This window comes from Protomyctophum parallelum, assembly GCF_964188405.1.
Source record: "Protomyctophum parallelum genome assembly, chromosome: 8".
Classification (NCBI taxonomy): domain Eukaryota; kingdom Metazoa; phylum Chordata; class Actinopteri; order Myctophiformes; family Myctophidae; genus Protomyctophum; species Protomyctophum parallelum.
In genome coordinates, this window is record NC_139703.1 from 49,413,517 (window position 1) to 49,428,682 (window position 15,166).

A 15,166-nucleotide genomic window follows, 5' to 3' on the forward strand; every position below is an offset into this window, starting at 1 on the left:
ACGAGCAATACATGCATCATGTATCACCCCTGAGGTTATTATAATGCAAGGACATCTGGCTGGTAATGCTTGTTTCTCTGCAAACTGGAGCAGACATTTGGAAATGCATATTGCATCCCAATGAATCTAATGCACTTTAGAGGGCTTTTCTGTATCTATTTTATTGATAGATACAAGTGAAGAATGACAGGAGAGAGAGAGAGAGACGGGGGAGACATGCAGCAAAGGTCGTCATGAGCAGGACTCGAACGTGTGACGTCAGGCCAGAGCCTATTTGTGGCATGCGCCTGGACCACTAGGCCAGCGGGTTCCCCATCTAATGCACCTTTAAGTATATCATTGTATTTAGATAATAGACATGTCAGTAAAGTTGAACTGAACTGAACTAGTTGGAGTAGTAGATGGAACATAGTTTTGTACTTGCCACACCTTTGAAGTGTGAACATTTACGACAAGATGATTATGACAGTTGTAAGAAATGCACGCTGTACAATTGCCATTACATTCTGTCTTTAGGCATCAAACTGACTGACTGAAAGGTGGTGTTGCAGGAATGTTTTCAGTGGATATGCCTGCTTTTGACAGGTTACAAACTGTATTTGTCAGTTACATAAGAAATATAGATATGAAATACCATGGATCTTTGATACTACCGTGAGACCATAAGAAAAGTACAATTATTTTCCAACTAAACGTGTTAATGTACAAATGCCAGTGCCAGAATTAGATTGACTGTACAGTAAAGCCACATACATTTAAATAATTGGTTATTTATTTATTTAGCAGGGACAATTTTTCAAAATCACATTTTTCAAATCCATGTAAATGGGCCAGAACAACAGAACAGAACAGCTGATTTACTTGATTTGCCAAACACACTTTAGCACTTTGCAGTCCCTCTGGTAGTTGCCCTTGTTGGCCACTACTGTCCCTTCGATCTATGAACTGGTTGGGAGGGGGTTGTGGGAGAAAATATAAAACTAATAAATAGTTATTTTAGGATGCAATAATGTGTACAAATCTCTTTACCCTTTGAATACACTTTCCTAGTTAAAAAGCAAGCACATTTGCAACATTGTTACTGTATCTGCCCAGAGAATAACTTTTAAACAGTTTGATGGTTTTGTATTTTCAATGAAAGGCTACATACTCAAAACTAGTGGTGGTGAGTATTCAGCTACAGGCTACAGCTGTTTCATTCAACAGTGATGCTACAGTGCAGATGTTCATACTTGAAATACATGAGGTCATACAAGAGCATTAACGTAACAATTGCATCAATGAATGAATGACACAGGCTCGGTGGCTCAGTAGCCTAGACATGATCATGGTTTCATCTCATCCGCAGTGACTCACCCAAACAGATTAAAGAGGTGAGGTGAGCACCACTATTCCCATGCTTTGTTTTCTCCTGCAACCATGGTGCATCTGCTGCAACGCATTCAAGTTCAAATATTACAAAGGTGAATGGTTGTATTCCAATTGTCATTCTCATTCCAATGACAATACTTTCCAATAAGGGAAAGGCTTGTGTGTGTGATTGCGTGTATGTGTGTGTGTGTGTGTGTGTGTGTGTGTGCATTGTGCGTGCGTGTGCGTGCGTGCGGGGGGGGGGGGGGGGGGGGTGCAAGCTGTTTTCTTGTTGGCAAGATGCTCGCTGTGGCACTTCCAAATCACTGTGAAGTGAGGGTGTGTACGTCTGACGGTGAAAGATTGACCCAAGTAAAAGCTCCTTTGACAACACTCCCATATGAACACACCCACACAACCCATATGGACAATCTAATACAAGCATCAAGGGGTGTGTTCCTTTGCTGAATTCTCTTTGTAGCGTATCGACTGAATAGTTTGACTCTATTTATTCAGGTCCACTTCACATTATGGATAACTAGATTCAGTGTTAACCCACCAATGCTAACAAATTAACCAAAAATGTTTCGGTACAGCTTCATATGACCCGCATCTGATGTTATCAACTGATAATCACCAATATGTTCCTTATCAGACCATGCAATGGAACAATTCTACATACTGCCTACCATAGATATAAAAGAAAAATTATGGTTATGACTGAGGTTATGGTTAGAGTTAGAGTTAGCACTCAACTGGATTAAGCTGTAAATTGAATTTGATGAATAGGGTCCAAAAAGTCAATAAATACCAATGTGACACCTTATACCTACTGCCATTACCTGGTGGTGGTGTATAGCACTCTAAGTACTCAGAGGAAGTGTGATTCCCACTGCCGTTTGGATATGAGGTTGTCCCCTGCTGATCTGACCGATAATATCGGTCAGATCAGCAGGGGACAACCTCATATCCAAACGGATATTATGTCATCCATATATAGGCACAAAAGGGACACAGACAGACGGGCACTCTGACAAAACCCCCGACACTATGACCCAGCAGACATATCGGACAGATCTGTGGTGCGACGTAGGTGTGAGGGGGAAGACATAATCCAAATCCATATTTTACTCATTGATGATATATTTTCTGGCCCGAACCTCTAGACATTCAACAATTTGGCAAGGTTTCAGCCTGGTCCCATACCATTGACTTCCATTGTAACTTAAAGGTAAATATTTCAGAAAGATCTGTGAAAATGCATGGATGTACTTCCTTGGCCTAAATGGCAGTGGGCACAAGAAATGCTGCTGTGATTGGTAGCAATTGGTCCAGTGCTTTGCTAGATTAGTCCTGGACAAGCAAGCAAAGCAAAGCAAAGTTACTATGTTTACCCAGGGTAACTGGACTAAGCTCAAGAACTTGTTTACAGCCAGGCCCTGCTCATAGAACATTTCATGGTAGGGGTTCAATGCCTTGCTCAAGGGCACTTGAGCGGTGGTAATTTTAACGTGCCGGTCCGGGGATACGAACTAGCGACCTTCCGATATCAAGACCGCTCCGCAAACCGTTGGGCCACCGCTGCACACGTAACGCACATAAATAAGCCTTTTCCATCGAAGATTCGAGTTTTAAATGCAGCACTTGTACGGAACATAATTCCCTGCAGGCGGATTACAGTAGACAAATCTGATGAACAGGTTTCTGATTATATTACCATTACAAGCCCTAAAGCAACAGACTTTCCTAGAATTCACATTGTTTGAAGAATGTTGCACCGTGAACCACTTTCACAGTAATCAGATCATTCCATTCATAGCAGTGACGTAGAGTCTGTGGGGGCCGGGGGGGGGGGGGGCAGGGCCCCCATGAGGAATTGGACCTGAATATATATTCGACCTCGGTTCGTCCCGTTTGTACCGCACCAGGTCGTGCCGCGCCCGTTCGTGCAATTCTCGTCTTGCATTGACCACGTTGCCTGTCCCTTCTATACATGCAGATCAGGCATTGAAATGCTAATCTGGGTGCTTGTTTTCACCTGCCAGGTAGGTAAGGGTATGCATGCATTGCATACAGTAGTACTGTACTCTGCTTAGGCTAGTTGTTCACAATATGAAACCACCACCACAAGAACACCCTGGCTGGCGAAAGCGATGCCAGCCTGCCGTTGAAACCTTCCGCTGTCCCAGCGACAGTTCTACAGAACCTGCCAAAGCGGACAGGACTAGCCTGCAATCATGGCATTTAAACATGCTCTTCTGTTTATAATCTGAACACTGTGACACGTCTAAAAAGTGTTACAAATAAGTGTTTAGAACTCCGATTCATAGGCTGCACTTTTAGCCTAAACAATAAAACTGCAAAAAGTTTAGTCATTTGCCCCTCACCTCTGGAACTCCCTCCCCCCTGACATCAGAAACATGGACTCTATCACCATTTTCCAAACTCACCTCAAAACCCACCTGTTTAGGCAGGCCTATGACTCTGCGTGACCTCTAGTGTCTTCTGCTGCAAGCTGTGTTTTGTTCTGCTTTTAACTGTGTTTTTGTACTGTTTTAAACCTGTACGGCGACCTTGAGTGCCCTGAAAGGCGCCTTATAAATAAAATGTATTATTATTATTATTATTATTTGTGAGTGAGTCTGATGTTCAGGGTGCACAAGGCCACAGTGCAATAGGCATAATTATCACATGGTTATCCTCTCCTCTGATCCCATTCCTGGACAGATTTCAAGTTGGATACAAGGCTATAGTAATACCAATATTTACTCAGACTCTTGAGACCCGGATCAATGGCGTGTCTTCAAGTTTTAATGTTTGTACAGTCTAGTGAAAGGATCTGAGCTGCACATACTCCACGCAGAAAGGTTTGCACCATGCTAGGATGCATTGCATTTTTCTGTGTGCCCTTGCTGACAGAATACCGCGAATCATACAAAACTTGATATACAGTATGTTCTGCAAGTCTCTCTATAAGGCCATTTAATGACACTCTGCAGGATGATTGACAGCTGGTTTGATAAGGTGCAGTTACAGTAGTAAAAGTGAATGGCAAATTCCTGGGCGTGTGTCTGGACTGGAGCAGGTGAAGAGTGATGGATAAAGCCATGTTTTAGATAGATCCGTGTGTGTGATGTGTGTGTGTGTGTGTGTGTGTGTGTGGGTGTGTGGGTGGGTGTGTCACTGTGTGTGTTGGTAATAACATACCAACACATGAATACATGGTCTGTATATAAATGTGACAAAGATTAGGCCACCAGGCAAAGTCATGTATCTCCACCCAAATGTTTTACACATTGCGACTGACGTGGGCTAGGAATTCATTTTCAATAATTTTGGACACGCAAGTTGAGGGGCGACAACGCACGCAGATTTGCGTGGCCCCGTGGAATTGTTGTGCGCATGCTCGTTTCATGCACACGCTCGCAACTGACTAGAACTGGATTGAGTTGAGCTTTTTTTTTTATACGCCACGCCTCTCATGGGCAGACTTGGAGCAGACCTGTCGTTGATCCAGGCGACAACGTCTGAAAAGGCCTTAACACAGGCCAGATGGACAGTCTAGATTCTAGATTCATGAATTCAAGATTCAGCAATCCCCAATTCAGCGTTACTTGTCTTGCACATCAGCAATCAATTTATAAGAGATATTGAACCTCTAATGTTCTCTCGTTGATGGATGTCTACCTTTGACTCTTTGCACACGTATACAGTATATTTACAGACATATAGTACATACATTCCTGTTATAGAGGACTGAGTATTAATCAACAATATTATACATCTCTACCATTTACATTCACAGACATGTGTCAGTGATGCTTGATGATCATGCCAGATATATAGATATCTACTGTACATGGTACCCCACTACTGCCGTGCTCCAGGTGTCACTTTTACACATGTAAACATTTGATCATATCTGAGAGGCTGGAAGAGCCCCTCCAGTGCCAAACATACATACTGTAATCAAAATCTGAAATAACTATTACTGTAACTCACACTAAAAGGAATTGCATCCATAATGGGGAATAATAACTAACGAGCACTGGCATGGACTGTACTGTTTGATTTACAATATTGTCTGCATTCTGCAATGCCATCTACTGTATTATAATAATAATGTAATCTACACTCGCAATTTCCTCTGCTTATTATTTCACTTACTTTCGCAGTCACTTGGATGCATTTCCTGAAAACCTAACTTCATTCCCAAAACATGCAACAGTAAAAGCATTTCTCATCACAACACTATACCACCCATGCAAAAGAACCAAGGCCTATAAAAGTTAAAATTATATTATTAAAAAGAGAACCTATAACGATAAGAGTTAAAAATTATATTATTATATACCGGAATTATGTATATTACGTGTTCATTACATATCTCTTTTATGTGTTTTTCACTGCTACACATCCAATTGACCGATTCGACCCCCCTGGAGAAAACACAACATAGTCAAGGTTTACTCTACTCTACATTTTCTCCTCTCTCACTACAAATTACTATCCCTACCCCTATCCCCTACCCCTGTCCCCTACCCCCTACCCCTACTATCCCTACCCCTATCCCCTACCCCTGTACCACCACCATGCACTTGGACACACGGCCCCGATTGACACATGCATTTGCTCCAATTAAAACATTGCACTGGAACCCAGCTTATTTGTTTGTTTGTTTGTGAGCATTGTGTTCACAATTTGCACCTGTGGTATCACTCCAATAACAGTCATGTTTGGCCTTTATTATGTACAAACACGGTGTTCATTGTTCATAGTAGTTTGCATCTAATACTATCAATGTGAATGGGATGTATGTAGCCAATTGAGGGGGGGGGGGGGGGGGTTGACTACAATGTTAAAGATCTATAATCTACAATATGACAGCGTTTAGTGTGCATTCTGTATGGACACCATGCACTGTGAAATTGTTCTGTATTTTTCGCCTTAATGGTGTGGGTTCTTGAGACACTGTAAATAGAATGCAGGTTGGAGTTTCAAGAAATGCATCCAAGCAAGAAAAACTGTAAACCTCACTATTCTGTTCTCACTGTGATTAGCTGCTGTGACCTCACCCATCTTTTGTTCCAAATTCATGGTTGTGATTCATTCACATTTGATTGAAGTGTTTTCTTAGAGTGTTTACTTGAAAAGATGCCACAGCAAGGACGATAAAGGTAGATACAGAGGGTTCAAATTGGTGAACATTTGGGGCCAAGTTACCCACAATGCCTTTATGAGAAAGATACTCTGACTTGCCTGGGCTGGATCAATAAGCTAGCATGATGGCATCATGGTTTATGCAGTCAATATTTTACCCTACAGAATTACATCTTTTCTGATAATCAGATATGTAAAGTTCCACACCAGGATATAAATAACATAGATACGAATGAGTTATATAAGAAATCTAGTGATGAATGTAGGTCTACTACGGTATGTCTGTCCTTTACTAGCTGAAGGGAATATAATCTTGGGATTGGTGTTCAAATCTAGCCAAAAACCAGTTGTTAATTTGTTATTGCAAATATTAAAAATGCGCACATAATATGCATGAAGCATATGTCATTGTATGGAAACCTCTTTGGCTGGCCTGCAATATGATTCTTGCTACCTTTATTGCGACAAGCAACAACGAAATTACAAGGTGCCCATTTCACTCAGTTTAATACTGTACTATATCAGGTTTAGTTTAACCATTCGAAATATTTTCATTCAACTTTTCTACGCCTTCAGCCAGACCTAAGGCAGGGTGTGTCAAAACTTATCTCTTGACAAGCACTCACTACCTGTTTTACAGGCCTAGCCACTCCTCCCAGCCATAGCCTGGGGCGGGCAGAGCGGAGGGACTGTAGGGGTGGATAGGGAGAGAAAGTGAGTGCAGGATGAAGTGGTTAAAATGTTGTTCTTCCAGGTGGAGGCCCCACCCTCCTCCCAGCTCTGCGCAACAATAAAAGCAGGCAGCGTCAGCAGTGCTACACTCAGAGGATCTTGACTCTCCTTTTGAAGCACACTCAGCCTCAACACATCCTAGAACCAGCCATGAGCAGCAGGAGATCAACCACCACCACCCGCTATGCCCAGTCCTATGCTGGACCAAGCGGCGGTCGCACCTCAAGTATGCGCAGCTCTGTGGGTATAGGATCTGTTGGTGGAGGCAGCTACGCTTCCAGCGGCAGAATGGGTGGCAGCTACGGTGGTGCCTATGGCGGTATGGGTGGCGGTATGGGTGGCGGTATGGGTGGCGGTATAGTACCCATCACAGCTGTCACAGTCAACTCCAGCCTGCTGGCCCCACTGAACCTGGAGATCGACCCCAACATCTCGGCAGTCCGCACCCATGAGAAGGACCAGATCAAGGGCCTGAACAACCGCTTCGCCTCCTTCATCGACAAGGTCAGTTCAAATTAATTATTGTGTGATACTTTTACTTAGCTATGTTCCATATCTTAACCCTCCACGCCAGTAGCCACATTTATTATGGTTACTCAACTCGGATGTGCATGTGCTCCATCTGGATTACATGCACCTTTTTGTAAAATGTTTTGTCATGTCACCTGCCAAAAGGCAATGTTCACTCTTTACTTTGCAATAATGCCTCAATTACATAGCACGTGTAGTGCAAGTGGAAGTGTTTGATGTTGCACAAGATAATCTATTTATATCATATATTGCAAAATATTGTGTCACATGACAAAATCATTGCATTTGGCATTGGTCAACTCTCCTGTAAGACATTCCTTTGGGGAAGACTGTACATCATGTGAACATGCTGACTGAGCTCTCAGAAACATGACATAACCCTCAGGAATCTGAGCCTGTGGCTTGAAAAGAAAAACAAGATAAGCAAGGGACCTGTGAAAACTATCTCTCAGGTGGTGCATCCATTAATGAATTACTACCTCTGGGATTAGGGAAATTTATAAACCTTTCAAAAGCCGTTTCTAATCATCATCCATTTGAGAGTTGTAATTTGACACATTGTACCCCACCCTTAGGTAAAAAAAATAAAAAGTTACCCTGCGGGCCTTGTTTGGACTTGTGAAGGTGTGTTTTCCCCACTATCTAAACATGGGCGTGGGGAACTTCTATTGCCCTGACACACCCCATCTCTAAACTACGAGCCTGGCTGGCAGAATAGGGAACTATCTGCACCATGCCTGTAGAGTCCAATGTCTGGAATTTGCACATTGTGACTATCACCTAGTTGTTAAGGGCAACAGGAATGCCAAGTGTGAAGCTGTTAAATGGCTTCTTGCGTGGGTATATGCTCTTGCATTTACAAGTTGATTTACTATCAAGTGATCTTCTATCCCTGCACTAAACAAAGCGATCATCCCTTAATAATGAGTTCCTTTGTCTGCTATATGGTTTATCAGCCACACCTATTTTTTTATGGCTGAGTTATGTGTGTGTGTGTGTGGCCTTCGGAGCTCAGCGTACCATGTGAGGTGAGTCATAGCCAGACAGGAGATAGGTGGAATTCTTAAAGCTATACGCACACTTCTCCATGGCATACACAGTCTGGACAGGTTATGAAATGATATGGTTGTGGACAGGGCGTGGCTGTCCATAAAGCCCATCCCAATGATGCTATCTAGGAAGCCATGTAGGTAAAGGTGTGGTCTTTTTGTGTTCCTGCTATGCCTGTTCAAACTTAACACAGCAGCATACCACCATCTCACACACCCTTCATCTCCATTGAAGTTCAAGGCCATAAAGAAACGAAAATGAAGTCTGTGTAAAAAACACATCATACTAAAAACACAACGCCACACATCTACTCTGTTCATTCCTCTGCCTTCACTGCTTCGACCTACCAAACTTTTATTTTAGAATGACAGTATTTGCCAGTCGTAGTAGACGACAGTATGTGACAACGTCTCTCTCTACTATCTTAGGTACGCTTCCTGGAGCAGCAGAACAAAATGCTGGAGACCAAATGGAACCTGCTGCAGGGACAGACCACCTCCCGCTCCAACATCGACAGCATGTTTGAGGCCTACATCTCCAACCTGCGCAGACAGCTGGACGGGCTGGGCAATGAGAAAATGAAGCTGGAGGGAGAGCTGAGAAACATGCAGGGCCTGGTTGAAGACTTCAAGAACAAGTGAGACTTGATGGCGTGATATTGTGAATATATATATTGATATTCTTATATATATATATTTTAATGGCCAGAGAATGTGCATGCTAAGTGGGTCCCTTGTGTTTTTAATAGGTATGAAGATGAAATCAACAAACGTGCATCCGTGGAGAATGAGTTTGTGCTTTTGAAGAAGGTAAGGATGAGGAATGGAGCCAAAGACCCTCCTGCTATTTCCTAATGCAGTCTGAAACTAAGCTACATAGTTACTTACATAACAGTCTATTTCCTAATGCAGTCTGAAACTAAGCTACAGAGTTACTTACATAACAGTCTATTTCCTAATGCAGTCTGAAACTAAGAAAGGATGCACAGTCAGTTGCAAATTTTTTATGCAGAGAAGTGTTCCCGCGGTTCGGGTTACCACTTCGGATTTCATCGGACAATGGTAAAGAATTTGTTGATAAAACAGTGAAATTGATTTAACTTTGTCAATAATTCTCTTACCAGGATGTTGATGGCGCATACATGAACAAGGTTGAACTGGAGGCCAAGGTTGATGCTCTTCAAGATGAGATCAACTTCCTCAGGGCTGTCTACGAAGCTGTAAGTACTAGTATTATAAAACTATAGACATACGTGTTGTTTTCTAGTTCTATTTCTATTGTTGAATGTGAGACACCACTGCCCACGCAACTGCAGTACAAATTGATGACATTGTAAAACATCAATTGGTTGTGTAGGAGCTGCGTGAGCTTCAAGGTCAAATTAAGGACACCTCGGTCATCGTGGAGATGGATAACAGCCGAAACCTTGACATGGACTCCATCGTGGCTGAAGTGCGCGCTCAGTATGAGGACATCGCCAACCGTAGCAAAGCTGATGCAGAACAGTGGTACAAAACCAAGGTGAGCAAAGGACCAAAAAAATACATCGTTTTAACACTATTAAGACACTGTTTTGTTTCATTTCTTTCTTGTTTTTGCTTTTTATTTAAAATGCTTTCCATCTTGTTTTCAACACTTTCCATGTATACTTTATTTGTCTATGCCAGGTTGAGGAAATTCAGACAACCGCTGGACAGTATGGCGATGACCTGAGGCAAACCAAATCTGAGATCTCAGAGCTGAACCGCATGATCGCCCGTCTTCAGAATGAGATCGAATCGGTCAAGGGACAGGTAGGCATGCACTACAGAACCTCAATATGCTGACCTGTCTAGGGACAGGTAGGCCTGCACTACAGAACCTCAATATGCTGACCTGTCTAGGGACAGGTAGGCATGCACTATAGAACCTCTATATGCTGACCTGTCTAGGGACAGGTAGGCATGCACTATAGAACCTCTATATGCTGACCTGTCTAGGGACAGGTAGGCCTGCACTACAGAACCTCAATATGCTGACCTGTCTAGCCGATTGTTTTTGAATGATGAATGGAATCAGTGTGAACCTTAGTGAACTCATTGGTAGAGGTAGCGGGGGGTTAATTCCACTGTCATTATGTGTGCGACAGAGGGCTAACCTTGAGGCTCAGATCGCTGAGGCTGAGGAGCGCGGTGAGCTGGCAGTGAGGGACGCCAAGCTCCGCATCAAGGACCTGGAGGATGCTCTGCAGAGAGCTAAGCAGGACATGGCCCGCCAGGTGCGCGAGTACCAGGAGCTGATGAACGTCAAGCTGGCCCTGGACATTGAGATCGCCACCTACAGGAAACTGCTGGAAGGAGAGGAGTCAAGGTGAGTGGTTGGAATTTTACACTTACGGCCGTATACGTTTAGGAAAGCTCTGCCTCACACTGCAAAAACAGTCTCAGGAAGATTTTGCACAATACAACAGTACAACTGAAACACATAAAGGAGAGAGAGTTTTTTTATCGTACTTTAGCTACATGTATACTCCTGAATGCTGAATGAAACATACTATGCTTACACCCATCTGCTCTATCAACAGGCTCAATGAGGGTCCAGCGTCTGCTACCATTCATGTGCAACAGAGCTCTGCAGGTAAGTTCTATATTTTAACATCATTGTCACCAATCATCACCAGATAATGAACATTAAACAGCCTTTAAGGAAAACATATATGAAACTGGCTGACCGCTCTTTTCTCAATCCACAGGTTTCTCCAACTCCAGCTCCGGCGGCGGTGGTGGATTCGGCTATGGTGGCGGCTATGGAAGTGGAGGTGGAAGTAGCTATGGAATGGGGGGGGGCATCACCAAATCTTCAATGCAAACCCAGTCCAGCTCCAGGCGCTACATGTAAAACCCTAACAAGTGCAAAAATCAGTTCCCTAATCGGTGCTAATCCCACACTCTAAACCGTTCCAGTGAAAGAAAGGTTGAACATCTAGTGATCCTAAGATCTTTTGAAATGTATCACACACACACACACACACACACACACACACACACACACACACACACACACACACACACACACACACACACACACACACACACACACACACACACACACAAGCACTCTTCTCTCTCTTGTGTGCGTGCGTGCCCACACACACCCATACCCACAGTCCATAGATATGTTACACTGCCACCTGTTGGGTTTCCAGGATCAATAGATGGTCTGCCTAAACTGCACTGTTGAACATCAATGACAGGAGCTACTGAATGTAAAGCCTTAAAACCTTAAAACACACATCGGCGAGGTCAGCCACCAACACTGTTATCTTTCTGCACTGACATCTAAGTAACAGAACAACAGAAGACAATGTTCTTGAGAAAAGGTTTAAAACGAAGATAGTGAAAGCATTTTGTGGACATTTGCAGTTGCATATGGTACAGTAACAGTACATACTAAATGTGTATGTAATACACCAGACATCAGGCTCCTATAGGACAATTGGTACAGTATAATGTGTATGTGATACACCAGCCATCAGGCTCCTATAGGACGACTGACTTTATGCAATGCAGTTAATGTTCCCTGTTGATGTCTTCACTCCTATACAGTGATATGGATATTATTTTGTAAGGGGGAAGTTATAACTTTGTCATAAACCTTGTCACGGAAGGAAATATAAAAGAAAAAAATCACAAAAGCTTCTTTTAAAGTAGCTATTCATATGTATTTGTTATTTTATTTTCTGTTTGGCAGTTAGTTACTGATGGGTTAATGACTCACTTTTTCCAAAATGTACCATAATGCAGTGTTCTGTAAAATGTTTTATACAATTCTTGGTTTTGCTTTTCCTGTTCGCTGAAACTATGTGCAACCAGATTTATTTTGTAAAAGCGACATGTCCCATACATGTCGCAGCAATTGACTAAATAAATAAATCTGAGATCTAAAATGTCTGTCTGAAAATGTTTTTGAATAAGTGTATGGTATTTTGAAATCTCCTCAAATTGTCTAGTTGGCTACTTGGTCTTGTAGTACAATGTAAATACAAAACAATACTATTATCCTCCTCTTCCTCATCCTCCTACTTTTACTAATAAATCTAATCTATTATATGGAAAACATGAGGATGACTATGACCAGTCAGACCAGATGCATTCATTCCCAGCAGGCAAATCAGGCCCTTGCCACCAGGGGCCCCCCGAAGGCCAACAAACTTTACCCCACACCAATGGGGCCACCAGGGGCCCCCCGAAGGCCAACAAACTTTACCCCACACCAATGTAGGCCTACATAAGTGTACCACAAACCCTCAGGGAAAACATTTTCACTTAAAGGAGCATTATATAATATAATTGGCCTTTAATGTACATCAATAAGATGCCACAATTTCTGTCTATTCACTTCAGAAACGTGCCTACCAATGACATCATAGATGGGTATTCCAAGCTAATAGAAACGACAGCCTTTCTCTTCCTGGAAAGTGAACATGCAGAAATAGAAGCCGTTAGAGACACGAATAGATATAAATGGTGCCATCCTTTTTTTTTCTCCAAAAGTTTTATCCCACAATTTTGTAACCCATTTTTCACCCCGTGCCAATTAGCCCTTCACTATAGTCCTCCCCAACCCAACTTATAACTTATAATTATATCGGTCGGCCTCATGGTGGCGCTATAACAGCCCACTTTACATTTGGCTTATAACTCTTGAACCATATCGTGTGTACGGTTGCAAGTTGGTCATCTCCGTCAACTTTTTGCAAGATTCTATAACCTGGATGTGGCAGAGCTTGCTATGACTCACGTAGTCCTGGGTGTCGCCTCTAGACGAGGCAGGTCATGTACATAGACTTTTAGGTTCGGGTAACTTATGTGAGTTGACCCTGGTACCTAGGGCATAGGGCATACCCCGGAGCATTTAGGTGGACCAGGACTGTCAGCTCAGTTAGCCTTTGGAGCATATAAGGGCAAGAGGGCACGTACTGTGTCATGGCGCAAAAGGCCCATTCATAGTCGAATGAAACTGTGTGCCTGTGGCACCCAGGGGTCCCTGGAAGGGCCTCTGCTGTGTTTATATGCTGGTAGAATCTAAAGCAGCAGCATCAAATATTTGCAAGAAAAACTAAATAGGTCAAAATGGGCAGATTGTTTTACAGCCCAAAACACGCCTTCATTGAGTTGAGTGACAGCTGACATGACAAGCCTCTGTTACGGCACTCCTTATATTAGGACCCCAGAGAACCAATGGGGTAGAACACTCCTTATATTAGGACCCCAGAGAACCAATGGGGTAGAACCAAGGTTATAATAGTTTTGGTTTTTTCATTATAGTTTAGTTTTAGTTAGTTTTGACATATTTTTTTCTAATTCAGTTAGTTTTAGTTAGTTTTTAGAGCGGGTTTGCTAGTTTTAGTTTAGTTTTTATTTTGTGAAAATGCTTAGTTTTAGTTTAGTTTTAGTTTTTTCGTACTTTGGTTTATTTGTAACGAAGTATATGATTAAAAAAGATCAGAGCAAGTATTGTGTAATAAAAACTCAACAAAAGATACCATTTAAAAGTATATATATTCAGTCTCTGTTGGACAATCAACCATGACATACTTCGCATATTTTCCCATCCTCATCCACAAGGCACTTGCTTGCATCTCCCACACAGTCATATTCGAAGAAATCCCATATTGGGCTGTGGTGGCCACCTGCAAGACCTCAGAAAGGAGGACACTTTTGCGGGGCTCTCTCCCCAGCCCCCCCCCCCCCCCCCCCCCCAAACAGACACACACAGTGTTTAGAAAAGCGCTATAAAATTCCAGATATTATTATTATTACTATACTATTGCACGCACCTGATTTTCACCACCATCATCTCCAGCAGTATGTCCACAGAGAACATATATTTGCTAATTCAATTAACCTTTTTAAATGATGGGGTACCACAAAGGTCATTCCTTTTATAATCAATTTATTTTATTTCATGTTTAGATATGTTTTATGTTGAATCTCTTTCTTGTGGGGTTTTTTATACAGTCTTATGGTCATCGATGTGGGACATAGAATGAAGCCAGTAGCCTATGTTCACAGTGCTTTAGCCTCCCTTTCTTTATGATGTCGAGCCATATTGCTCATTAAATGTAGTTTTTCATTTTGCATTTTTGGTTTATTTATCCCTGCATTAACTATACTAAAGTGATTGTGAGAACACACATTCCACAAAAAACAAACAGACCATCCCACTGGCAGTGTTGACAGGTTTTGGAAGAGAAACAAGCAACCATGTCTATGAAAACAAGCCCAAAAGAAGCCTGACTAGGCTTAGTAGGCTATTTTATAAAACAAGGCCAAAGTCGCTTATAATTAAGCGGACATGGCAA

At 42.4% G+C, this 15,166-nt stretch overlaps 1 protein-coding gene across 1 annotated transcript in view; it reads left to right on the forward strand.

Annotated features, from left to right (window-relative positions):
* Positions 1-7,309: 7,309 nt before the first annotated feature.
* Positions 7,310-15,166, forward strand: part of LOC310863866 (keratin, type II cytoskeletal 8-like) — a 442,956-nt gene continuing 435,099 nt past the window's right edge. The window contains exons 1-9 of the mRNA XM_083772375.1: positions 7,310-7,746; positions 9,252-9,460; positions 9,572-9,632; positions 9,947-10,042; positions 10,180-10,344; positions 10,491-10,616; positions 10,952-11,172; positions 11,387-11,439; positions 11,555-11,694. Coding sequence (XP_083628501.1) covers positions 7,393-7,746; positions 9,252-9,460; positions 9,572-9,632; positions 9,947-10,042; positions 10,180-10,344; positions 10,491-10,616; positions 10,952-11,172; positions 11,387-11,439; positions 11,555-11,694 — 1,425 coding nt within the window. The 5' untranslated portion in view covers positions 7,310-7,392. The remainder of the gene's footprint in view (positions 7,747-9,251; positions 9,461-9,571; positions 9,633-9,946; positions 10,043-10,179; positions 10,345-10,490; positions 10,617-10,951; positions 11,173-11,386; positions 11,440-11,554; positions 11,695-15,166) is intronic.